The sequence below is a fragment of the Sylvia atricapilla genome, chromosome 18, assembly GCF_009819655.1.
Source record: "Sylvia atricapilla isolate bSylAtr1 chromosome 18, bSylAtr1.pri, whole genome shotgun sequence".
Taxonomy (NCBI): Eukaryota; Metazoa; Chordata; class Aves; order Passeriformes; family Sylviidae; genus Sylvia; species Sylvia atricapilla.
The window spans coordinates 7,289,105-7,315,381 of NC_089157.1; the positions used below are offsets into that span (position 1 = coordinate 7,289,105).

Consider the following 26,277-nt stretch of genomic DNA (forward strand, 5'->3'; position numbering starts at 1 on the left):
CCATATACTGATGTGTACACTGATATAAATTCAGTCATATTTTCAAACAGCACACTTAGCAGCATTGAATAATCTAGGTTAAGGTTTTTATATTTCTAATTTTACGTATTTTTACCTGCTGTAAAAGTCTTTTTTTGCTGTAAAAATAGTACACATATATGTGCACACATACACACGTGCACTCCCTCCAGCTGTCTAGTCAGAAATAATTTCATTTCCATATAGCATATGAAACAATTCATAAGGTTTCTAGTATTTTTATATGAAGATTCATCTAAAAGTTGTCATCACTGACAGGTAAAGATCTGAGTGTAAATATACAGTATATGTTATGCACCAAAAATGTTTCAATAACCCAGAAATACTCTCGTGCTCAGCAGCCCTCTGTACAAATGTGTCTCTGTCACAAAGGTTTTTATGTATACACTCAGCATAGGTTTAAAAAAAGGGAAATATTTTTACCCAGAGACACGTGTATAAAATAATGTGGTTTAAAGGATTTTAAAAAATTATATTTTGATGTTGTTTTTAAAGGCTAGATTTATATTTTTGCATTTTTTTCAAAAATATTTGAAGTAGGTTTTATTATTAAGATTATTACATGATGTGTGGGACACAATATGTGTTTCTTCTAATATGCACATTCACCCTGTCTAGGTGTTTATGCACATTTATCTTTACATGCACACAACTGGAGACTTTAATAATTATATTTCACACTGCCAACTCAACAGCATTTTCTTCATTAATATGAATTTAGAGCTATTTGTATTTACAGTTTACTGCTACAAAGATTATATTTGCTATATAAGTTATTTATTATGTACTAAATATATTTGTTATTATGCAGAAACACACAAGACCTTGACTGCCTCTGTGTGTGCTTTAATCAGCCTTTTTATTGTTGCATTTTTATATAAAGAATAGAACAGATAACACATAAAACATGCTTTTGGGGATGTTGTTAATTTACTTTATATGACAGGATTTTCACATATGATGAGGTATTTATTAGTACACATTTACATATCCAGAGAGAATTAAAGAAGTATTATTAATACATAAATATATTTTAATATGTAAGTATTTAAAAGAAATAGCATAAATATATTGTAGTATGTAAGTATTTAAAAGAAACTGTCTTCTCTCCACTCCAAGCCCCGGAGACACACCCCAAAAACATCTTTATGAAGAGCCAAGAGCATATTTTGGAGTAGTTTTCCAGAGCTTTTGCCACTTTGAGGTGCTGGCACTTTCGTTTAAACCCATCTGCTTTGACCTCAGGATAAATTTGGTGGATTTAACATTTGTGGGGTCATTCATGGATGACATGATCCCAGAAAAAATCTATGATTTAAAAATATTTTTTTAAAAAAGACTGGAAAAGTCCGATCCTAAGGCATTCCCTTGGCCAGGCACTTCCCCAGCTCTGGCTGTTCTGGGGCATCCAGCGTTGCTTTAGAGTTGGGTTTGCTGCTTCTTTTCAACTTCTTTCAAACCTGTGAGAATGTCAGTGTCTTTGAGATGCTTTAAATCCTCTATCAGCCTTGCCCAGCTACTTAAAAATATTAAAAATACTCTTCAGGAGCCAAAGACACGGCCATACCCACGGAAGTCTGCACGGTGAAAAATGAATCCTTGATACTGCATTGAAGAGGAATAAATAGGATTTGTCACTGTGACTGTCAGCGCGTTTCGGCAGCTATTAGGGGTTTTTTTTAACATGTAATCAATCATTCCCTAAATGCAAATGTCAGTGGGGAATGGGAGAGCTCCACGGTGGAAATGCTGAGAGCGCTTCGGAGCCGACACAAGAGGTCACACAAGAGCCACGAGCGGCTCCCGAGCGCCGGGATCTGCTCCAAAACACCGGCAGCTTTTCCTCTTGAGCATCGCCTTTATCCTCCCTCGGGTGTTCCTCCCTCGCTGCGGTGACACCCTGTGAAGATCTGAGTCCCCGGTGCCCAGGGGACAGGCACAGTGTCACCTCGCCAGGCCACTGCTCTGCCAGTGACACATCGGGGGCTGGAGGGGCCACGGTGCCCCGGCTGCTCTCCGGAAGGGTCAAACATTTAAAAGGTTGATGCTCAATCATTTTGCACACCCACGTGTGGAGTGCTCTTGTTTCGAGGAGGGTGAAAACTGAACTTGCTCTCCTTTGTGTTATCTCCTTCCTTGACCCACACCCTGACACTCCTCCCCTGCGATACCCCACAAAAGCCCTCGACCCTGCGGGCTCTTTGTCTTCTCCTCCCTCCCTGGCCCGGGGTGAAATAAAACTGGATTCTCGAGCTTAACAAAACAAAGACTTGTTTCCTCTGTTACCCTGCCGGCAGCTGTAACCTCCATGAGCACTACTGCCTCACTCTGCAACATTCACAGCCCCAATTTTAATTGAAATGTGAGAATTAGCCCCACCTACAGACAGCACCCAACAGCCGGGTTTCATTTGGGATGGATGAAACCAGTCAGAAGTAATTTATTGTAACCAGGATTTTGGCCCAGCAGCCTAATCCCTCTAACCTGTGTCTCATTCCCTGTTTTCCATCTCCACCTCTGCAGCCTCCTTGGGGTATGGTTTAAACATTTAGTAGTAGTATAAGGCCTAATTGTCTTTGGTGTGATTTTATTGATTAAACCAAGAAGGAGGAGATGTGGGAGATAAGAAATGCTGTTAACTTCTGCTCGCTCTCGCTCACCAGAAAGCACTGTGGGAAAGGTTCAGCTAACAGCGAGGTAACAAATAGGTCATGTAAGCAGAGAACAAATTGTATGGCTGGCATGTGGGCACCTCGTGTGTGGGGCAGGGATGGGTTGGGGAGATATGTGGACACTCGATCAAAAAGGTGGTTGGGTAAAGTCACATGAACAGTGACACCACAGCAGCAGGCAGCCAATGTTTGCGTGTTTTGCTTAAGTTTAGAGCATTAAAAGGCTTGGGGTTTTTGCAAGAAAGGGTTTCTCTCAGAGCAAGCAAGAAGGAGGTTCATGTGTCTTTGTTCCTCATTGCTACAAAGAAAGAAAAGCTGCCTTCCTGGGATGCTGTGTGTGCTGGTTTGGGGGTAGGGTTAATTTTCTGACTTGATGCCCCTCTCCTGAAACGTGGGATTACAGCTCGTGTTTCCACCTCTCCCTCCTTCTTTCTGCACTGTCACTAATTTCTCATGTCCCTGTGTCACAGCATCAGCTGGGGAAAGTGTCTGGAGCCTGGAACACCCTTCTGGCTCTGTCAAACAAGGCAGCAGGGAAGCAAGGTTGAAGGGACTGAGTTTGTTTAAATCCAGAGGAGAAGAAAGCAAGGGAAGAAGTGAGTCTTCAGCTACAGCAAACCTGCCTGGAAGGGCTCTTCTCTGAGCTGCTGCAGACAGGACAAGGAGTAACAGGCTTAAAATACAGCAAAGAAAACAATGCTTGGGCAGCCAGAAAAAAAAAATAAATAAAAATCAAGAGGTCAGCAGGTGAAACATTGAAATAAACTGCCTGGAAGGATTGTGAAATCCCCATTATTAGAGGCTTTTCAGAACAAGCCTGTCAGGACTGACAGGCAGAGTCCATTCCGCCTGCAGGCAGAGGAGGGGCTAAAAATATCTCACAGTCCTTTCAATCTTTATTTTCAGTGTTTTGGCAGAAGGCTGATTAAGCTGCTCAGCACCACCATCAGCTTAAAGACAAAAGCCATTTTTGTTCAAACATATTCATATATTAAGACACATGTTAAAAAAAAAAAAAAAAAATCCATATTCTCCTCCTGGACCAATCCTGAGCTTCCCATGTTCACGGGTTTTGATTAGAGAAGGCAATGAGTTCCCACAGCAACAATGCTCAGTCCTCCAGCATTTAAGATGCTACTAAATCCTTGCTGGTTGAAGCCAAAAGTGCCACAGGTTCCCCATGGTCAGTAGGTGTTATGGGATGGGTTTCAGTGTTTCAACATCCAGAGTAACTACTGCTCTCCATCCAAACATCCTGTGGGCTGCTCTGAATGTCCTGTTGGAGCGTGGCTCAGTTGCTGGCTGTGTCACAGAGCCACATGCCACCTCTGGGCCTCTCCTGGAAGTTACAGCACGCACCAGACAGTGAGGAGGTGCTGCTGGAGCTAAACCACTCGTTCAGTCAGTCTCTACCAACAGCTTTTCACCTCTGAAAATTTAAGAGAGATTTGCAAAGGCACCTAAAGGCTTTAGGCACTCAGAGCCATGCCAGCAGGGCTGGGGCTGCTAAGCAACAGCCATCTGAACAGATCCCTGAGAGCACACGAGCTTCATTAGCCAGTGATGTAACTTATGTTATAAAACTGGCCTCTCTGCCAGCCTTTTGCAACAGGATTTTGGTTCCCCAGTTTATCCTTAGGAGCAAGCACCCTGGTTCTGCAAAGGGAACAAGCACTGCAACCCTTACTGCTCACCAGAGACAGGAGGAGGATGCTTGGGGTGGAAACAACCCAGTGCCAGACACACAGCTCACTACCACTGTCCACCAACCACCACCCAAATACAAATCTGAAAACTTTTTTATCTAGGGAGCCCTGCTTTCCCCAGGGCTTGGACCTGTGAGTGGGACTTCTCTGTGTGCTCAGCTGGGACAGGAGCTCTCTAGGCAGGCTGCAAAGCTCATGCCAAGCCCAAGGCTGAGCAGCCTGGGGTGTTTAGCCTCAGGGACAGTGTTACCACACCCCTGCTGCTCGTGCCACTTGGGCAGTGCTGGGAATGCCACGTTCAAGGCATCCCAACACTTCCAACAGCCACGAGAGAACATCTCAGTGTCTCATGTCTGTTCCCCTCCCTCTGACAGTGGTTGGTGAGTTTATTCAGAGGAATGGTGTTTGAAACACTCCCGAGCAGCAGGATGGAGGAGCAGCCTCTGGCTGTTGGAGGACAGTGGTCCATGGCACAGGCTGAGAAAGGGAAGGCAGAAAGCACCCACACCCTGGAGCCAGCTTTGCCGTGCCACCCTGATCACTCTTTTGTCCACTATTTTTAACTTTAACATTATGGCACCTATTGATGGGTGAAAGCAATCAGCAGAGCCCAACATCCTGCATTCTTTAAAAATAGCAAAGCATGGAGAAAAGATTTAATCAAGCACATGATGTGACCATGACAGCCTTGGCCTTCAGGGACATCTCGTGGCTGAACACACCAGACCCAAGTAAAGAACTGTGTAGAGGTTCTGAGCAGGAGGGGCATTTAAGCAAGAAAAAAAACCTATGAAAAATGTTAGTATCTTTAATTTGCTCATTCCAGCCCCAACAAGGTGCATTTTATAGAATATCCTGAGTTGGAAGGGTCCCATAAGGCCACTCAAGCCTCCTCGGAAAGGACTGACTTACCTAGAACTGGGAGATGACAGCACAGTTTCTTACCATAATCACAAATAATTAAGAGGAATGTGGAGCAGACAGGATTGGAACAGCAGCCTGCTTTTAGACCTTTTTTCATTAACAGGAAGAAAAATGAATATTGTCTTTGTGCATTCCTCGCTGTTTAATTTAAACCAACACAATTCAAACGAGCACTCCTAGACAAATCCTTAAATGAAACCCTGCATTTAATAGAATTATTTTTTGAAGCACAAGATATTGTGTTATTAAAACATAACCTAAGAATATATCTAGTATTAAAAGTACCTGCTGCATTCCAGACATCTTCTGGAAAGGTCCATCTGAAATGTTTGCTATCACTGCTTCATTCAGACTCAGCCTACTTGTTGCACTTCTAAAACCTAGAGACATAGAAAACACAGAAGCAAGTGCTTTCAAAAACATTTGCCTGGGGAAGACAAAAAAAAAAAAAAATCCCATCTCTGTACTGCAGCAAGCATTACAGGAAAAAAAGCACTATCCTTACTCCTGAGAGGAATCAGCCTCAAGAGCTGCAATTAGATGGAGGGAGAAAAAAAGAAAAGACTAATTGATATGCTTGCTTTTCAGACAGAAACGCATTTTTAGTTCAGCTTGTCTATATTTTATGCAATGATATGCCACCAGGGATAGGAGCAAAATTATGTATTTCAATATTCTAAGCTGAAAAAAAAAATTCCCAGTATATAATGGTATAAGAAAATTGACCCAGAACAGCAAAAGGGAAAAAGCAAGTTCTAAATATTACCCAAAATTTAGAAATATTTTTTTTCCATGCTAAAAATTGAATACTTTGTATTGCAGTCTTTCCTACTGTTTTTCAAGCACTGGCTGATGAGGCATGAGGATCCTAAGCTTCAGCTCAGGATCCCTTTGTCAGAGGAGTGGCCACAGCATCTGTCCCTGACTGCCCTGCCCAGGTGATGAAGGGGGAAAAAGCAACCACCAAGAATACAAGAGTTTTCAAATTGCACCAAATGTTTATTGTTAGTCTAGTACATTCAATATCATATTGACTAGAATACAGTAAATTCAAAATATTTTTGGCGAATTGAAACTTTTTAAAAACCATTTCAAACACTCCAAAAAGCAAATGCCATGAAAAATTAACTTAAAATTAAAACAAACATATTCAAGCAATAGTTCAACTTTTGACTACAGAAAACCTTTACATGTATTTTAGTGGTTTTAGAAGTACTGCATTTCAACAAAATATATGGACTCACAAAAAGTGGAAAATATTAAAATAGACACAATGTTAAAAAACTGAGGCATCCAGATGTGCAACTGTTGTAGCAGAATCACCTGCCCAGCTGTTCCCTTTGCTCTCCTTTGGGGCAGTTCATGAGTTTGCTATGGTGCTGCCACTTCTCTGCTCACCTGCTACTACCACACAGCAATTCTTCAGTGTCTTTAATTTAAAGTTTGTCCCTCTGGTAAATTCCCTATACAAATGTAAATATTCTAAAAACTTGAAACCCTCTGGCAAATCTGAGTGAAACAGGACCTTTAAAACATCCCTATCTTGCTATTTATTGTTTGCAGACAGGCAATATCCAGAACAAAATCTGAAAAAGGCAACACATTTTGGTTTTGTTTTTAAATACTGACATGAAAAACTGAGTAAATTATAAAAAGGATAAAGTCAATCTTAATATAAGACATTCATTACATAGTGGTACAGGATACAATTCTGGGACAAACAGGATTACAATGACTTTTCTACACTGTTCATTAGAGCACATGTTCTACGGTCATGACTTGCTACCACAGCTGGATTTCCTGTACAGACAGTAACAAAGACCAGTTGGACTTTGTGTGAAGTCCCAGGATGACAAGTGACACCCTATCAAGTTCTCCAAGCTCTGCTCCCTGCCAGGCTGTGCTTGAGAAGAACCCTGAGCTCCAGGTGCTCAGCAGTGCTCTGCTGCTGCTCCCACCCGGATCTCACCCCACCAAAAGCTGGTGTTACCAGTCAGTTTATGTCCCTTTGGAAATCTAAGCCTCAATGCCACATGTGTGTCCATGGGCTGGGGAAATGAGTGGCCCTGGCCTGGATGGGGGATAGTCCCCACATGAGCCCCCAGCCTGGGCAGCACCAGTACAACTGGGAACGTGGAGGAGAAAAATCACCTCAGCTATTCCTTTCACAGCTCTTCATCACGGATAAAGCCAACTTAAGGTCTGGTTCAGTGGTACTGTAAATGAGCAGAATGCTGCCTTGTTAGAACTCAGCAGAATCACATTTAGGTTTTAGTTAGTGAAAGTGGTTATTGCAATTGCAGCTGCAATACAACCTTCAGAAGAGGTACAACGTCTGCTCCTCTGGACAGGGTGTGGAATGTAACCATTTCTTGCAAGAGTTTGCAACATGAGTAACTGCATAGATGACAGTTGTGTGTCTTCAGTTCAGTAAATGTACTTTTTAAAGTTTACAAAAAACACAAAAAAAGTTCCTATAAAAGTCACATTATACCAAGATAATGGGTGGTAACAGTAGATTAGTTGTCTCGGATTCATGTTAAGAAATGACTCGTGGAAAGGTGATAGAAACCAATTTCAGGTCAAGAGCATTACATTTTCACTATTGCACTGACTTCACCATTTGAATCACTAATTTAGAAAAAATTCACGTAGTTAAAAATTGCAAAATTAAACTAGCATACAAAATTTGTTTTGTAAACATCAGGTAGCCAGTTCTTTTACCGTGGAATGGACTCTTGGTTACTGCAGTACAGTATCTTATTTACAGCACGTGCCATGTGATGGGCAATGGCAGGACACAAACATCAGTTCACAGTAATTGTGTTCACAGAACTACCAAAGTCAGTGCAGTTTTGCTGTGCAATTTCTCCAATTCCCCCAAATTCTTTAAGTCAAATAATACTGTTACAGAGGCCAAGTGCAGATTTTTTTTTTTTTTGTATATATCTATGGATATAGAGATATACATAATCTCACAAGTGACGGATGATGTCTGCAGGACTTCTGTAAAGGTACTTCCAAATGGCATAGTAATGGACAGCAGCTGCTGTGGCCACAAAGACGTGCCAGATGGCGTGGGCAAAGGGGATCACTCCATCACTCTTGAAGAATACCACGCCCAGGCAATAGATCAAACCTCCCCAGGCCACCTCCTGCAGGCCCTCGGTGTTGCTCTGCCAGGGAACAAGGACAGGTCAAGGTGTAAAGGCAGAAAAGTGTATTTATGGGCAAAATGCAAAAGTGCTTTTCTCCCCAAAGCAAAGGGAGCTGGCTGTGACAGCTCAGAAAATGTTGGGTGGGACAGATGGACAAGTGAGAAAGGCAGTGTATTTATACTACACTTCGTGAAATGCACAATAATGTGTTTATATACTATGTCCCCATAGCACTAGAGAAGTTATATTGGGACAACTCAAGAACTAAAACAAGATTGATGGTTTGCTTCATCAGCAGAGCAGACAAACATGGAGACAAAGAAAACCACATTACTCTGCAAAGAGTGAGTTTAATGCAGCTCCTACCAGCAAGACTTTGATACAGTCAGTTAAGGCATTAACTTGAAAATGTGTCAGGTTTATATTAGCAGCAGAGAGGATTAATCAATATTATTTAAAATGTGTAACTATAAATAAGTTTGGAGTAGGATGCTTTTCAGATGCACCAAGAAACACAGGCTCTCTTTATCTACACAATGCAGCCCAGATTGAACAAAACAAGGCAGCATTTCACTGAAATGTGAACTAGAAATCCAAACTATAACTGATTGTATTTGGTTGCTCTGCAGAGCACGTTTATAAGTACAGCGTACTAAAATGAACATCTCTGCAGAGGAAAGAGCTGCACTGGAATTTAAGCTGGTTATAAAAGGCAAGTTTTGTTTGTTTGCACTGTTAATGGTCACATTTCTTACCATGGATGTCACTACCAGAGCAGGAGAAAATCCCATGGCTAAATAGAAAAAGAGTTCAACGATCTTATACCTAAAAAGGAAAGATTTGAGTCATTTAAGGAGGTGTACAAAAGGTTGAACATTTCCTTCAACAGCAAAAAAGGACATTTTAAACTATGTGTTGCTATGGGGTCATTACTCTATTCAAAAAGCTTTTCATGCAGACAGATAACCAGTGTTTTATGACAAAATCAAAACTAGTTTATCTCTGCACTGTAGAGTTGCAGGAAATACCTTCCCTAAATACAGCCTAGATGCCTTCACTTGCAGTAGGTACCAGTGAAAATAAAGCACTGAGACAACTTAAATTTTCTTATTTCATGAGAACCTTGGTAGCTCACCTCCAAAACAAAAAAAGTCTGGTCTTGTTGTCTGAGGGTAATTTTCAGTTTAAAGATAAAGGCAAGGAATAATTCTTACTTTTCATGGTAGAGAAATACATAAAGGGTTCCTCCAGCAGCCATCAGCCAGATAAACCATCGCATGTGAGATGCCAGAGGTCCCAGCTCACGGAGGTTTAACCTGGAGGCACAAAGATTCCAAGAGACAGAAGTGATGAGTGTGAACAGACCACACTGACAGAAGAGCAGCAAGGATTAATAAAAACAAATAAATACTCAGGGCTTTAACTACAGAATGATGGGGGAACAAACACTGGGACATTCAACCGACAGAGAGGCAGAAGGTGTTTGCACTGATGGGGGAAAGCACAAACTGAGGTATGTGGAATATACATAAACTACTTTCTGATGTTTTCTACCATCACTTTCTGTTCAGCAAGGCCCAGGACTACAATTACATTACATTGTCTGTCACAACACAGAATGTGGTCAATTGCATCCAAGAAAGCATCTACAGATTTTGGAAAGCTGCAATGCCATTACTTTGGGCACGCTTTGATTCTGCAGCTGTGGTCCCCTTTTCTTACCATGGTGCGTAGGATGCTGCAATGAAGACATAGATCATCATTCTGTCACACATGTGAAAGCAATGCTCCATTGTCCTAGGGAGAGAGAGGGACAGAACAGGTCACCATGACATATTTTGGAAAGATTTTTGCATCATCTCATTTTCCTGATATGCCTTGGAATTACTTTGGGGGAAATACCATCACCTCCATCCCTCTTAAAACCATGTGGAGGAATTGAGACATATAAGAGATGAGCACTTCTCCAGTCCTCTTCCCTTCTCCACCCCACCTTGCATCCCTGTCACATCAACTCTGCCTAATCCAGACAGTGTTACTATTTAGTGACTACTGGCTAAATCCAATTTATGGCCCAGAATTATTTAGGGGTCTTACAAGAGAAAAATAAAAATAATAAATCACGTATCAGCTTTTCTATTGCTGCCTTGGTCCTAAGGAGGTTTCCTGCTTCTTAGCAGGGCATTGGCAAAAGCTGTGTTCCTCAAAGCACTTGAGCATGCCATAGTCCCAGACAATATCTTTATATCTGCAATGGGATATTGTCCATCAACACTTACATTATGTTCTGCCCATCCTGCTTCTGGATTAAGAGCCACTAGGGCCTATGAAAACACATCATCTTTGTGACAAGGCAGCAGACATTCAAGTTCATTGGTACATAAGCTTGGCTCACTATTACTTCAAAAAAAAATCAAGTTGGTCTTTTATAATCATGATTCAGTAGAAAGTATCACTCCAACCTCCTGCAAAATTGGTTTTGACTGAGAAATGGAGGAACATGACAAGAAAGTGAAATGTTTTCTCCTGCTACCTTAAGTGACTCTTCTTCCAGGAAACGATGTGGAACACGGTGGAGACGATGAAGAGGGCGCAGAGCCCCACCCCGTACATCCACGCCGTGATCTTCTCCCAGCGGTCATCCGAGAGCCGGTGCAGGAGGGCGCTGCCCACGATGGCAGGAACAATGAGGAACTGGCAGAACAAAAGGCCATTGTCAGGTCTCTGCCCTGGTGCCACCCACGGAGCAGCACCAGCAGGCAGAGAGCCCAGCCCCAGCCACAGAGTTTTGTCATTTCGTTTTAAGCTGACGCATCAGCACCAGAATTCAACCATGTCTCAGGCATAGGTTAGACTTGGCTTTGCTAAATTTCTCCTCCCACGGTAGCAGGGAAGGTTACCACCTCCTCTAGCCTTTTCTTCAGCAAATTCTTCTGTCTAATGTCGTAAGAATTAAGCAGTGGTTTTATTTTCACATTCTGCCTCATGTTTTAAAAACATGTTGATCTTACTCTAGGCTTGAATTTAAGTCACCTCTTGTGCATAGACAGAGAGCACATGACAGATCAAAATAAACTTGAATCCTAAATGAAAAAAACAAAGCATTTAGCAAAGTGCAGTTGCAGGAATTAAGCAATAATTTTGCAGACTTGGGTTTAAGCTATCATAAATAAATTAGCTGCAAAGTTCTCTCATTAATAGATTTTTAATGCACAAAGATGTTCTTCTAATGCAGCATATCCAACTCTTTTTTCCTTCCCACCTCCCTCTCAACCATCCTTAATTCACTTCTTCCAAAACAGGCCCCATTCAAACATTATGATAAAATCATCAACACTTGCATGAAGCACCCAAGAAATGGCTGCAAGCTTCCCATATATCTAAAACTACACTCCCTTCCAGAATAAAACACATGATATATCTCTATCTCCTTCAGGAAAAGGCAAACAGAAAAGGGAGGGAAGAAGGAAGTAACCCAAATAAGCCTACAAAACATGTTATGTCCAACAAGTATTTAAAGTAGAGAGCTCACTGACTCAGACACTTCTACCCATCTCCTTCCACTATCAAGTCAGCCTTCTAAGTTACAAACACTGCACAAATTCCCTTCCAGGCCCTACAGCATGTCTCACATGTTAATTTATTCCCTTGAATTGCAAATAAGCTTCTTAGGTTAAATTCTTGGTAATTTAACCCAAGTCTCATATGTTAAACAATAAAGCCAGGAACAAGCAATGTTTAAACAAATCTGGCCACTTTGCATTACAGGTTTGATAGCTCAGACTGCAAAGTTCTAGTCTAGGCTGACCTGTCTGTCCTTTATGTAATTACACACTAGAGGAAATAGAGGTTCTGCTCAGTGCAGAGGATGCACAGCAAACTGAATGGATCTGAGAAGCAGCTGGTTGAGCCAGAGAATAACAACAAAAAACAAGTGGCTTTTCCCTCTGGCTTTGAAGTACATCAGCTGTCACTTCATTACTATTAAATTTCCTTATGTTTTGCAAAATTCAGTGTATTTGTGCCAAAAGCTGTAGAGACATGGAAATTAAAAATATGGCATTGATACATTCACAGCATTGGGACTAGAGGTGAAAATACTTCCTGAGCCTTGTAATGAAACTATGGAAGTTGACTTGGGGCACGTTAAGGCCAGAAATAGTCTGCCAGCCTGGCTTCTCATTTATCACCAACCCTAAGTTTCCATTCACACATCCTGGACAGCCCCCGAACTCAGGGAAGGTTGAAATGTGTCACTCCTCAGGAGATCAGTCACTCCTGTTTCCCACACATGACACACAGTGTGAATGGAGTGTGGCTGAAGGCCCTGGGACAGCCAGGAACTGATGACATGTGACAGCTGTTTCATTTAGTTTTTGCAGGGGACAGGAGGCTATGCAGCCCCAGGAATGGTGGTGTGGCCATGGCTCTAAGCTGTGCAGTCCCACTGTATCTCATTCCTCACTTTTCTTCACAATTTTTGGCGCAAATTTCAGTTTTGACTAAATTTGACAGAGAAGTAAAACGTTTCAGAGAGATTAAGTACCCATAAATACCAGGTAAGATAGCAAATTCCTACTAATTCCCTCTAGCAGCCTAGGTATGAGCTGCTCAGAGACCACTGCATAGGAAAAGAGCCTCTTTGGGCTTCAGATTTAGATGTTACACAGAATAACCTGCCTTTTTTACACAGAGACTCCAGCTTTTTACTAATCTCCTCAAATAAATATTTCACAAGCTAAGCTGTGACATGGCATGCTCAAATGGGCAAAAACAAAGTTCATGTCAATCACTTTTTCCAGTAATTTTTCCAGTGTATAAACTGATATGGTTAAAACAAAGAAGCAATTCTCGTATCACTTCTTTCTTTGCACCTTCAGAATCAAGAGTACAGCACATGAAAGAAGACTTTAGTCCCTTTTTTGCCCTGTCCTGCTTTAAAGAACAGTTCTACATCTGACAGGGAACAGCACTGTATTCCATGAGAAGGACTGATTATTTTTTCTGAGTGTTCTTTTTGGAACCATTTTCCTCTCTGTCCCTGATAGGCACCATGGGAACAGTCAGACAAAACAAGAGATGTTTTATTACTCTTTTTTTCGGCCAAAAATAGCTAGATTAAATACAAAATCCAGAAATGACACCCTGCTGTTCCAGCCAACTGGATGGAAGTTCTTTAGATGGCAATGCCATAACAGGTAACATATGGAAGAGAGAGCTTTACCCATCTTAAAAAGAAATACAAAACTTTAGTTCATAAAAAAGGCAGATTTTTCCATGTTTATTTGAAAAAATTACTTGTAAAGAATCGCATTTTAATCTTCAGTTTTCAGAATGGAAAAGTCATTAACGAGCCCTTTAAAAGGAGGAGAATTTACCAAAAAAGAAGTCAGAGAATCAGAACTAACAGAGTGAGTGGGATTTTGCTGTGTCATTTTACAGCATGACAAAGCATTACTTAGCTGCCAATATTCCTTGGGGAAAAAAAAAATCCAGCTACAAGTCACAAAATCTTGGCTTATCTCATCATAGACTGCAAATCTTCCAAATGAATATCATCAAACCCAGTAACTCAATGTACTCTGAGCAAACTCAGAACTGTGATGTGCAAATTTACTAATTTTAGCACCCTGATTAATCCTGGCTGCATCAGAAGTGGGGCTGGAAAGGAGATTTGCAGAATAAGAGAAGGCAACAGTTTCCTAAGCTTTCTAGAGAAATGCCAGAACAAAATTAGAGATTGATGTTAAAAGCTCTTTGCAATAAGGAGAAAGGTAAAGAACTAAAACATGTTTATTTACATCTACAGGTGGTAATCTTCCATAATAGATCTCAGCACAACCTCTGTGTGATGTATTTTGGAGAACTGACTACCACAAACCCTGCTGTCACAACGAGCAAAAAGCCTTCAGGCACAAGGAAAGAGGCTGACACCATAAGCTGAGAACCTGATCAGGGTCACTTGAGGGAAGTTACACTCTCTGGTTACCAACTTACAGCAAAATATCCAGAACCTTCCACCTGACTGGGGTTGTTTAGCACACTGCTCCACTGGTCAGTATTTTACCTGTATTCTTTCCATATTTCTCCAGACAACTCCTGCCACGGAGAGCTTTAAAAACCTGCTGGGAGTTTTGCTTTTGTATATAACATTCCTGGAAAATGAAGTTATTCTCCTTGCACATCATGCAGGCAGCAACAATGCCCTTTGATGCACGAGCCACTGCAGCAGAGCATGATCTTTGTGCTGCAATCTCACGAGCCTCTCACTGGGAGGGAAACACTAAGGGCACAAGGATGGTCCACCCACTTCCTTTCTGGAAAGGAAGGCAACAGAAAGAGCAATAAAGCTGCCAGCCCTGCCCCAAAAAAATGTGACACTTAGAGTGTGTCACTGTTAGGGACACAAAAGAACGAAGCACGCAGCAGAAAGGTCAGCAGGAAAAGCTCCCTACTTTATTTCTCTGACTCCAATATACACACTTTGACAAGGAGGCCAAAGATTGGTTACACCTCTTCCACCTCATTGGTGAACATCACCATCAATCATCTTTCTCCTCCCAGAGGAGAAATATGTAAACAAAATGGATAAATTCTAAAAATACACATCGTTTACTTGAAGATGAGTGAGAACAAAATGCAAACAGTGAAAAGCAGGCAAACCGGAGGCAACAAGAGGGAACCATGAAGGGCTGTGCCCATCTCTAGCTGCCTGCTCCAGGAGTGCACTCCTGTTACCATCTCACATCTTTGCAGTTTTCTTCGAGACCAGGAACATGGAGGGGGAGACCCACAAGCAACCTGGGCTGTGCAACACACAGAGAGCAGAGAAACTGCTTCTACCACCCAGTGGGAATGGAGACACTTTGATCAAAAGAGCCCTTCTGAAATTTTCATGACCCCTTCTTCCATGCTCAAATGGCTTTCTAAATGCTCCAGGTCTCATTTTTAAAATATTTATGCTACTTCTGTTTTTCCATGCACTTCACTAACCCAACCTGGAATACAGACTGTAAATTTTAAGACTAGTTACTCCTTTTAAGGCAGTTGGAAGAAACATTTAAAGCAATATAAAGCAAGCCATGTCTAAATTCTGAATTTTTAGCACAACAGGCTCTACCTTTTGTCTGATAAACCTTACATACACAAGAAAGCTCCACAATGAAAAAGCCATCTCACCCCTCCAATTCTCACAACCTCTGCTTTTCTCATGCACTGTTTCCTTCCTGTTCCTCTGAACACACATAACAGTTTTTTTCTGTTTTCAACTACTTTGCTGCTATTCCTCTCTCTCAGTGTCTGAAGGCAAGTCAATGCTTCATTTAAAGCTAAAAAAAAAACCAAACCAAGACATTTAAAATAGCCTTACAAATAAGAAATTGAAGATACCTTACCATGCCACACAAAGCTGCCTTTTAAGTATTGTACGAAAAAATTGTACTTGAGATTCTAGAACCTCCTTTATCCTTATTTTTTGTTGCTTGTTTGCTTTTTTTATTAAGCAGCTGCCATAAACTGATTCCTCTGTATTTTTAAGTCCAAAACCAGATGGGATACCTACTGAGAAGTACAGCCACACTCGAAGCTGACTGCTTCTTGAATTATGAATAAAAGTTTGGAATAAAAACACATTGGAGAACCATTGTTGAATTCTGTTTTGTATAATCAATGTCTAATTGAAAACTTGCACTGTAATCTAGCAGCAAAGACTCAGTCATTTGACCATCTAACATTTAATAGGTTTGCAACACCAAAGAGACAAAAACGTCCCCCTGAGCTTTTTCTGTGCTTTCCCAGCTTAGATTCCCATTTCAATACTTCAAATATTGATCAAAAGTTATTGCATATTTATGTTAACAGTTCATAGTAGGTTTTAGCAGGTAGTTTGCTCAGAAAATTAGCTCCACCACAAACTGCAGCCTACCAGAAAACACTGATCCACCTTGGCTGTCACCTCCTGCTAACAGGTAGGAGTAAAACATACCTGTTTTTCAACTAGGTAAAGCTGAAATTGCTAAGGAGCACAGCAACATCTGCCAGATATTTTGAAATCTAGCCTTTTGGCCAGAGCAAACAAGATTTGCACAAGGATTATGAGATAAACTACATATTTGTGCTAACTAACAGAATGTTGCTTCATTCCCTAGGCAAATAAGCATATATTTACATAATGCTGTACATGAGACCCTTGGCTTAAGAACACAGACGCTTCAGTTAACTTTATGTTTATATGCAAAACCAAGGTGATTCTGTTTTTACCAGCACCACGGAGCTGTATGTTGGTTATTTATGAAATACATACAAGGGATCCTTAAGAACACAGCTACTTCTAGAACTGAAGAGTCCTGGGCACTACTTTGAGCTTTCATATCTGCAACTCACTCAGACACACTGGAGATAAGAGACTGAGGACAAAGTCAAACACACTTCAGATGTTTGGAGTTGAAGGATTGAGGAGACGCACAAGCTGCTTTTATAAAAGGGCAAATGCTATCTTAAAAAGCAAACAAACACATTTTTAAGTCCTCTTCGAAGTGCCAGACAGCAAATTAAACTTCCTAATTACTAAAAGGAAAAAAAAAAAGGGGGGGGGGGGGGTATTGCTTTTGTTATTCTTTTTGTGAATATCATATATTCAAATCTAGAGTAAGTCCTTACATCACGAAAATAAGGAAAGACTTGAAATTTCAGGAGGGCTGTCAGCATTACTGGGGCCTCTTGCAAACTAGCAGATTTCTTGAAGAGTCAGTAGGTATCAGAATTAAAACATTCCAGCTCCTGTAGCTCATACCCACAGCCAGTCTGATGAAGCCTTCCCACTTCCCACATGGATAAATCTTTCTTCTACTTCCAGTTTACAATTTGCACAGTACATCAGCACAGACGTGGGCAATCCACCTTGCAGGCTAACTAGAAGTGGCCTATACCCTCTTTACTGTAGGCATCCTTTGACTAGAACAGAGGGAAAATATCAAGAAAAGACCTTAACATTGGTAAGAGGGAATCTTATCTCTGGAGCTTCAAGAGATTCAGAACATTACCAAACGTCTACTTTTCTGGACAGTTACAGCTAACACTTACATGCACAAAACCACAGAGAGGCTGTAGATATGAACACAGTGAGGCAAAGGTAAGCATTTAGCAAATCCAAACCCACAAAAATTTATTGAAACATCTGGTTAAAGAAAAAAAAAAATAGGAAAAGAAGCCTAGAATGTACTTACTGCATGTGTGTAACAGTTAGCAGCATGTTCATAGCAAGTGGGTTTGTAGCGGCTGTTGGCCGGAGCTGGGTGGTTCATGAACCTGTTGAATAATTGAGAAGTACTTTTAGGAAAGGTACTAACACATCTCTCCGAGTGTCATGAAGGAAATGAAGGAATACTTCCAACCTAGTAGTATTAAGAATTATAAGTACAGATATGTTCAAAGTAACTGTGATTTAAACTGCAAGTTCTCCCAAGTAAAGCCTCTTACCAGACACACAGGTTAAATAAATTCTTGTGACTGCCTGGTGCAAGGGATAGTTGTCTTTAATCAAGACTTCACACAGAACAGACTCCCTCTTTTCTGACAGTTTGGTCAGATGAAGAATGAACTATTTCCTATTTAAGTTACACAGCAAGAACTCAAATTATTCTTGAAATATGGAGTTTATCATAGCTGTCAGGGGTTAGTCTTCTTTTAAGAAGTTCTTGAAACTGCAGCAATATTCCAGTTTGGAACACTGACTTTTAGACTCTTATAGCAAGCAGTATTTGTGTTTGGAGCATGAAGTGGCTCATTTATTCCAATCTTGTGTCTGTAACCAAGACCCAAACATCCCCTACACAGGGATGATGAAAGGAAACTCTAATGGTCAATTCCAAAGAGGAAACATTTCAAGAGGTTTGCCACAGACATTCCACCCTTTTCTCTAAGAATTTTCAAACATTCTAACAAACAAACAATCACACCAAATGCAGTCCATGCAAGCTGAACAGAGCATGATGAAACCTGAGAAAGTTTCAGAAGAACTTGCCAATGCAAACGCTTCATTTAAGAGCATTAAAAAACCCAAACACTTGAGCTGTTTCTGTGAAACTCAACAATTTAAATCTGTGTTGGAACACCTGTAAAAGACAGCACACACCTATATGCAACAGTTAAATGAAAGCTGTGAACTCCTCCAGCTCCAGTCTGTTATCCCAGCACTGCTGACTCTCCTATAAAAGTTATTATCTTTTACCAATAATTCCAGTTTACTTCAGGCTATTCTAAAACTATGCACTGACAATTAGTCAGGTATCCAAGAAGCCAGAAACAGCTTCACAAGAAATACAGAACATGTCTGCATGCTCAGAAAGGAGAGCACCTTTGTTACCAAGATTTATATAAATAGCTTGTTATACAAACTTTGGTTCTTCCCCATGTCCTCCCTGGTTTAAATCACAATGAGTCCTATTTTTATGACATCTATAAAATATTGGCCGACCTCAAACCAGGGAAAAACAAACAGACAACTAAAAAAGCACCACCAAAATCTTACAGTTGGCATAAGCAGTTCCAGATTTTTGGGATATTTCACTTGGTTTTCTTGACTGATTTATTAAGTGACTTGTAAACCATTTCTTTCTAAACTAATAAATGAAAATGTAGCAGCCTTGGGAAAATAACATTGTATCATGATCCCTCCTCAAAAACCGGCAATTTCAAGAAACAGTTTCATTGCTACTAATACAAAGGCTCAGAAAATGTGGATTTAATTTACAGACACAGAACATAAATGGTTGCTAGCAGAACAGTAATCCTGCAGGAGTTAATATATGGTTAAAAATGGTAATTCTTTTGTCTGTGACAAATGGCATCTTGCTCTCCTCTCCAAGAAGACAATGACACTGTCATCACAAAGGCTTGCAGAATATTTGGAAAGTTACTTTTTTCCCAGTGTATGTCTTCAACAGCTGCTGAACACCATCTCGGCTTCCTCTAAAGATGGAACATTCAGTTTGCTAAGTTCTGCTTCCAAGTTAGGAAAATGTTTAAAAATAAAAGCATCTGTTGGCTCAGCGAGTGGCCAGGCTTGGACTGCCCTTGTCCAACTCCATAAATTCAAAGTCATGGGAAACTTTTCACTTATCACATCTAGAGTATTATTACATTTCTCTGTGGTGGTACCTTGGAAGTCTCACAAGAAATAAAAAATAAAAAAAGTCAAACAAACTCAAGCCAAAAGGAATAAGCTTGTACTCTGCAGGAGCTTTATAATTCCTGTTGCTCCAAATTTCTATATAAGATACTACTTTCATATAAAAATCTATAAATAATTGATGCTCCCAGTTGGATCTTCTATTATCCTACAATAGACTACTTTAAATTTGTTCTCCTTTTTTTCAGTAGGAAATACACTGCATCTTCCTAAAGCAATCACATTGGATTTAGGAGTAATGTTAGATTTTAGAATTATGAATAAACACCTTAGAAATTAGGACCTCTTACTGTCACTAATTTAAAGACATTAGCTGTAGAACACAAAGACAGTAACAAATCTATCCTTGCTGTTACCTACACAGAGTTGGGTTTTTTTTTTCCTGTTTTGTTTGTGGCAGCACAGGAGTGATGCAAATATCCTGCACCACAGCTCCAGCAGAACTTCAGCATTAGCAACACCTCACCCATCCCCTTCACCTCAGTGTTTATACCAATAACACCAACACCACCAGTGTGTTTTGGCAGGAGGGGAAGTGTTCAGCTTTACCTCTGCCTTGCAGAAATGGGTCTCACAATGCCCCAGCACCAACTCTGCTGCACATTCCATGGACCTGCACCTCTCCCTTCTGAGAGGGATTGCCTTCAACAGGCTGCAGACCCTGATGCCCAACACAGGAAAGCATCTGCTCAGGTCACTACTCACAGGCAATAGTCTTAGTAAAGCAAAGTTTCAGTTCTTCCCCTCTGCCTTTTGATAATTAACTATTTATAAACATTATCAGGAACAACTTCAGAGGAAGGATCATTAGCAAGATGGTTGGAAGGGCAATAATGCTAGGCAGGGCTTCTGGGAAGTTCATTTCATTTCCAGCTTGGCAGTTTAGGTTTAATGTCTAAAGAGATGTGAATTCAGAAAATAGCTGCTCTGTTACATTACTGATGTGCTCATCAAAACCAGGAAAATTATTCTGACACACACTGTTGAAATCAGTCATATACTCCTGCAGTTATAGACACGTATGACATTGCAACACGAAGGCAGAAGAATGTGCTTGCAGACTTATTCACATTCTAGAGGCAAAACAGCTCTGCTCTTTCTTAAAGATATAGAAAGAAGCAAATAAACCTCATGCCACACCAACAATGATGCTTCTTGTTTCCTGCTTTGTGAATACTCCAACACAGGGACATTGTTCTTCCTCCTATCTACAGGTCACATTTGCCTCTTCTGGAAAAGATAATTGTGGGAATTTTATCTCACCTTTCTAAAAGGGGAAGCTCGGTGAAGAGCATTCAGATGCTGTTTACTCCTAGACAAAGGCTCTCTATAACGCAGCCATTAAGGTTATTATCAAATGCAAGACAGTCTGATAAAATCCCACTGAACTGGACTACAGTTTACAGGAAATGCCTTTAATTGAAGCCTTTTTGATTGTCTAGCAGATCTCTAATGTATTCTTTAATAGCAAATCTGGTGAAGCCAGAGTCATTTAATCAGAGGATATGCAGCACATTTCACAAGGATGCATAAATACTTCTCCATTTAAGATACTGACAATCCAAGATATCCAAGATAAAATATTAATGCCTTCAGTACCAGAATACGAAATCTCCAAAATTAAGAGACTAAGAACTGCTTGCAGGTAGCCAGCAGAGCAGAATGTTTTCACACTGAACTGAGCTGTGAGTTCCTTCTCACAATCTAAATTCTTAATGCTCAGGATCTGCACAAGGCCAAGGAAGTCCAAGATTCAGAATTTCACAGCAAACAAGCAGCTTTTGATGAACATATTCCCACTATAAGCAGGAGAAGAAAGGTATTGAGAGAGACATACGGCAATTTAAAACAAGAGGGAAGAAACTCATATCCTCCCATTCACACTACTTGAGCTTTGATCTTGAAATACTTCAAATATTTTAAATACTAAACATACAGGCTGATCCATCCTTTGTGACAGACCCTAATCTCAAGCTCCTATTCATTTCCAAGGAACAGATGCTGTATGTTTCACAGAGATTCCAGAAGTAGGAGAAGATAGTATTTGGGAGACAAAGCAGAAGGAAAATCCGAGGGTTCTTAATGCTTTGTCTTTGCATGCAAAGCTAGTTTAGAAAAATAAATTACAAAACCCCAAATCCATTGCACATATCTGTATGGCATTTGCCTGGCATCACAGCAAGCTTAGACCCCAAACTGCAGAAGGGAAATCAAATCCTGCCTTATTGATGACTCCCATCTGCTGAATGAATTACTGTTTTAAGCACAAAGAAAAATGTCAGTAAAAACAGCAAGCACTGATAATGGCCTCAAAGATCTGGATTTTTTAGTCTTTTTAGATAGTATATTTCCTTTATTCGACTCAAGAGACTTCATGCTTCCTTTTACCAGCTTAAAAGCACGTTCTCTCTTTTTGTGCCTTCCTTTCTTTGTGCTTTCCAGCAGCAGGAGAAGCCATTTAGACCTAACAAACCACAAACAACAGCATATGAGAAACTGCAACAAGGTGGGCGTAACTCTACAAAACCAGCAGTAGCATACACCAAATGGGGTTAAAATTACTTCATTATCTAAATATATGCTTCAATATCTAGGATGTTATCTAGGCTCTTTGTTGTCAAGAGGAAAACAAAAAAAAAATTACAAGCAGGTCAAAACAGATCTTCACTACATTTTCCTGATGACCATCTAGATTAGATTTTGAAGAGAAACTAAAGGGATTTATAAAAAGCTTGCTTGCTTTGACCAAACTGGCTGATATTTCCTCTTTACAAACTCATTCAGTTAAAAGTAGATCCATATTCCTCTGCACTAGGCACCTTCCTTCCTGGATTTGAAAATATCTAGCTGTTGTTTGTAACTGTTCACGTAATCTTTACTAACACTGATCATCTGAGGCACAGAAATAATTCAGATCAGAGCAGAAGCAGTACCCTTATTTGGAAATATCAGTGAAATCACAAGCAATGTGAAGGTTCAGTACTTACAGCATGATACTAAAGATAAAAGGAAACCTGCAATACTCTGCGAACCCACAAACAACTCTGCTATCATACACAGACTGGGTCATGGAAAAAAAGTGTCTGTGCATCCCACTGACCTCCTCAGCCCTCTGGCAAGTATGTAAGGCAGCAATTGTAGGAAAGAGTGGGCAGCAATCACAAGTCACCCCAAGTGCTGCAGCACATCCGAGCTTAGGGGCAAGGGACCAAGTCCACCGAGGCGTGGGCTAGCACAGAAACCACATCCAACCGCATTCATATTTTTCTCTTTCAGTTTTACTTCTCTTTTAATACTTGGGTTTCAGTTTCTTGAGCAAGTTGGCGAAAGGAGAGCAGGGCAGCCCTAGGGCAGGTCCCCGGCCAGGGAAGGCACAGTGAACCTGGCCTCACCGAGGAGATGGGCTGCCATCTGCACTCCGGGCAATGAACAACCAAAGCCCACAGATGTTTATCCAAGAACACGACTGCAGCCACCCAATGGACCTCTGCTGAACATCAGCAGCATCTTCAGCTGAACGAGAGTTGATTTTTAAAAAGCATGGATTTAGATTGGATACTAGGAAGGAATTCTTCCCTGTGAGGGTGCTGAGGCCCTGCCACAGAGAAGCTGCAGCCGTCCCATCCCTGGAAGTGCCCAGGACCAGTCTGGACAGGGCTTGGAGCAAGGTTTGGTGTAAAGTACCCCTGGCCATGGCAGGGGGTGGAAGGAGACTAGTTCCAAGGCGCTTCCAAGCCGGAGCACGCTGTGACTGATGCCCGAGGCGCCCGCGGAGAAGGAGCGGCGCCCACGGCCCCACACGGAGCCGCCGGGCGCTGACCCGGCCCCGAGCCACAGGTCGGGCCCCGCGATGCGCGGCGGTGACACACGGCCGGATGCGCGAACCTTCACCCGGTTAACAGCGGCGATGAAACAAACAAACACGCGAACAAAAGACCCTCCTCGCCACCACCCACTCGCATCCCTCAGGACCTCGCTGCCCTCCCCGCCCGGCACCGCCGAGAAAACCGCGGCTCCCCCACCTCCCCTCAGGCCGCCCGGGGGTCCCGTCCCGCGGGGAGCGGCTCGGGCACGAAGGCGGAGCCCATCCCCGCCGGGGGTCGCGGCGAGCTCACCTCCGGAACCGCTCCCGGAGCCGCCGCATGGGTCCGGGGCGGGGGGTCGGGCCGGGGGGCTGCGGGCGGCTCCGGGGGCGGTTCGGGCCGGGCTCCGGGCCCGCATTGGCGACCGAGCAGCCACGGCGCGGGGGACGGCGGGCGCCGGGCGGGCTGAGCGCGGAGCCGGGCGGGCGGCGGCCGCTTTAACCGGCCCTGGCTCCGCGCAACCCCCGCCCCGGCCCGCCCACCGCGGCCCGGCCCCGGCGCGGGAGGAGCCGGCTGTGAGACAGGCCGGGAGCGGGGCTGCTGCTGCTGCGGCGGGGAACGGGGGAGCGGCGGGATGGGAGCCGGGAATGGGGCTGGAGAATGGGGCTGGAGAATGGGGCTGGAGAATGGGGCTGGAGCCGCGGCCTGGCTCCCGAGGGCGGCCCGGCCCGGCCCGGCCCGGCTGGCGTTCCGGAGGCAGGGGATGGTTGCGGCCGCGGCCGGCGGTGCCCAGGGCCCGGCTGCAGCTCGTCCCGCAGCCCCTCAGGGGCTGGTGGGGACAGCGCTTCAGTGTCACAGCTCGTTCATCAGACAGGAGGGCTTGGCTCTTCCCAGTCTGGGAGCTGCAGGAGCCTTTCTGGGAGGGATTCGGCACAGACTGACCCGGCTGACTTCAAAGGAGAGCACAGCAAAACGTCGTGGCTTTGCTGTCACAGAAACCTGCACGTGGGGTCATTTACTCCGCTCCAAATCGAGGTTACAGTGGCCAGACTCCTTGTGATAAACGCTGGCGGAGTTCACCCATCTCTGTGCCCTAATCTTACCTACTCAAACCCAACTTTGCTAAGCAAGGTTATTTCCCTAAGTGAAGGGACCATGTCAAGCATATTTCTGGAAGGTGAACGTGGTGTTGCTTGTACAGTACAAATCAGGGCATGAATTAGGAGAATATTAAGTTTTCTTCACGCTATGCTTCTAATCTAATATCTTGTTTACAGTGGGATTTCGAATAGTTCCAGCCCTCAACAAAAGCGATTAGTAGAGGCACACCAAAACCAACCACGGGTTTAGACAAATAAACCATACGCAATGTCAACATCTTTCATAGTAGGACTGAGACAGACGGGATCTGCTGGCAGCTGTGCCATGGTTTATAAGTCATCTCCCGAGCTAAACGTGTCACCTCTGCCAGGTAACCACCTCCAGCACAGGGAAGTGTGAGGTCACAGCTTGGCTGCGTGTCAGGGTCAATCTGACTGTTGGTGGCTCTCAGTCCCATTTACCAACTGTTCCCTGGTGCCAGCAGTGAGAGAAGGATTAGGTGGTAACAGTTTTGTAAACTGCTGTGGCAAGACTTGCAGCTCAGTTTCTGTAGTTCCAGTAAAGAATATGCTCTTCTGATACAAATTGCAGGTTTTGTTCTCCAACAGGGGCTTGCTTGCTGCTAGATAGGTGAGGCTGGGCCAGCAGATTTCTGTGGACAGCTGCTCAGCTTTTCTGAAAGAGGAGGGCAGAGCTTGGTGCTGAAAAGGAGAACTCCTGAGATGCAGAGCCAAGGTAGTTCCCTGAGAAATATTCCCATTAATCTCAGTGAGGTATCACTGTTAATATGTTGGTACAATCTGTCATCCGATTTAACAGTGTCACTGGTAATAAAGTTTCATATTGCCTGTGTTATCTGTTAATCCAAAAGGAGCAAAGTTTGAAGACACTGCTGAAGAGCCCAGACCTGCACACAGCTGCATTTCAACAGCTGAAGTGCCAGCAGTATCCAATATCCTGGCTTTATATTGAGGTAGGGCTTGTGGTGAGGCAGCTGCCTTCCTGCTCAGTACCACACACCCATCCTTGCATTCCTCTGCAACTTCCCCAGTAATTTGCACTTTCAGGTTGTAGAAATGTTCTGGAACATGTGATATGTACACCGTGAGTGGAAGGCTGGCTGCTTTGTGGTTCTGGCAAAAAGCTGGGCTGACTCCTGTAAAATGAGTGCACTGACACCTTCAAAGGTGCACACAGAGGTGTTGCATCTTGTCTCCATCTCCTCTCATTCCCTCTGCTCCTCTTTGACTCTTTCTTCTGCCTTCTCCCAAGCCACTGTCGTTTTCATTTCTTTCCCCGCTGCCTTGGACATTTGATCTAGACTCTGCCTGGAAAGGTGTCACAGAGTTTTTCTCCCTGCAGTTTTCAAAGCCTGTTTTTCCACCTTTGTTCTGTGGACACAGATCTGAAACCGGTGTAACTTCCTGTTGCTGGAGCATCAAAGATATACATATTCAAGATACAGTAAAAAAAAAAAAAAATCACTGTTCAGACTTGTTTACTTTGAATGAAAATAACAACATTCTTATCATGAAGCTTAACTGAATGGAACTAGGTTAAGAACACCCCAACCATCATGACAGTGGTCATAAAACTGGAAGGAGTTTTTTTTACTGGAAGTCTCTGTCTATTAAGGAGAGCACTTAATTACTCAGCACAGGTATTGCAGTCCTGACCAATAACATA

The 26,277-nt window shown here is 42.5% G+C and overlaps 1 protein-coding gene across 2 annotated transcripts; it reads right to left on the reverse strand.

Annotated features, from left to right (window-relative positions):
* Positions 1 to 6,319: 6,319 nt before the first annotated feature.
* On the reverse strand, positions 6,320 to 23,966 carry MMD (monocyte to macrophage differentiation associated). 2 transcript variants are annotated; one of them, XM_066332154.1, is made up of 7 exons: positions 23,803 to 23,966; positions 17,724 to 17,805; positions 11,033 to 11,193; positions 10,222 to 10,296; positions 9,714 to 9,815; positions 9,255 to 9,324; positions 6,320 to 8,517 (listed from the first exon to the last, which is right to left on the reverse strand). In XM_066332154.1, the coding sequence occupies exons 1-7, from the start codon at positions 23,829 to 23,831 to the stop codon at positions 8,317 to 8,319; spliced, it is 720 nt and encodes a 239-aa protein (XP_066188251.1). In that variant the 5' UTR covers positions 23,832 to 23,966; the 3' UTR covers positions 6,320 to 8,316. The 2 variants fall into 2 exon arrangements, with proteins under 2 accessions (XP_066188251.1, XP_066188252.1); XM_066332155.1 differs by lacking the exon at positions 23,803 to 23,966 and adding an exon at positions 20,237 to 20,327.
* Positions 23,967 to 26,277: the final 2,311 nt, after the last annotated feature.

Bases quoted from the DNA above. Each gene is read 5' to 3' on its own strand.
- MMD (XM_066332154.1), bottom strand. From the start codon at position 23,831: ATGCGGCGGCTCCGGGAGCGGTTCCGGAG. The intron at 11,194-17,723 runs GTAAGTACATTC...TTGTTCTGCCAG, and splicing joins CTAACTGTTACACACATGCA to TTCCTCATTGTTCCTGCCAT. The intron at 9,816-10,221 runs GTAAGAAAAGGG...TTGTGCCTCCAG, and splicing joins GCAGCATCCTACGCACCATG to GTTAAACCTCCGTGAGCTGG.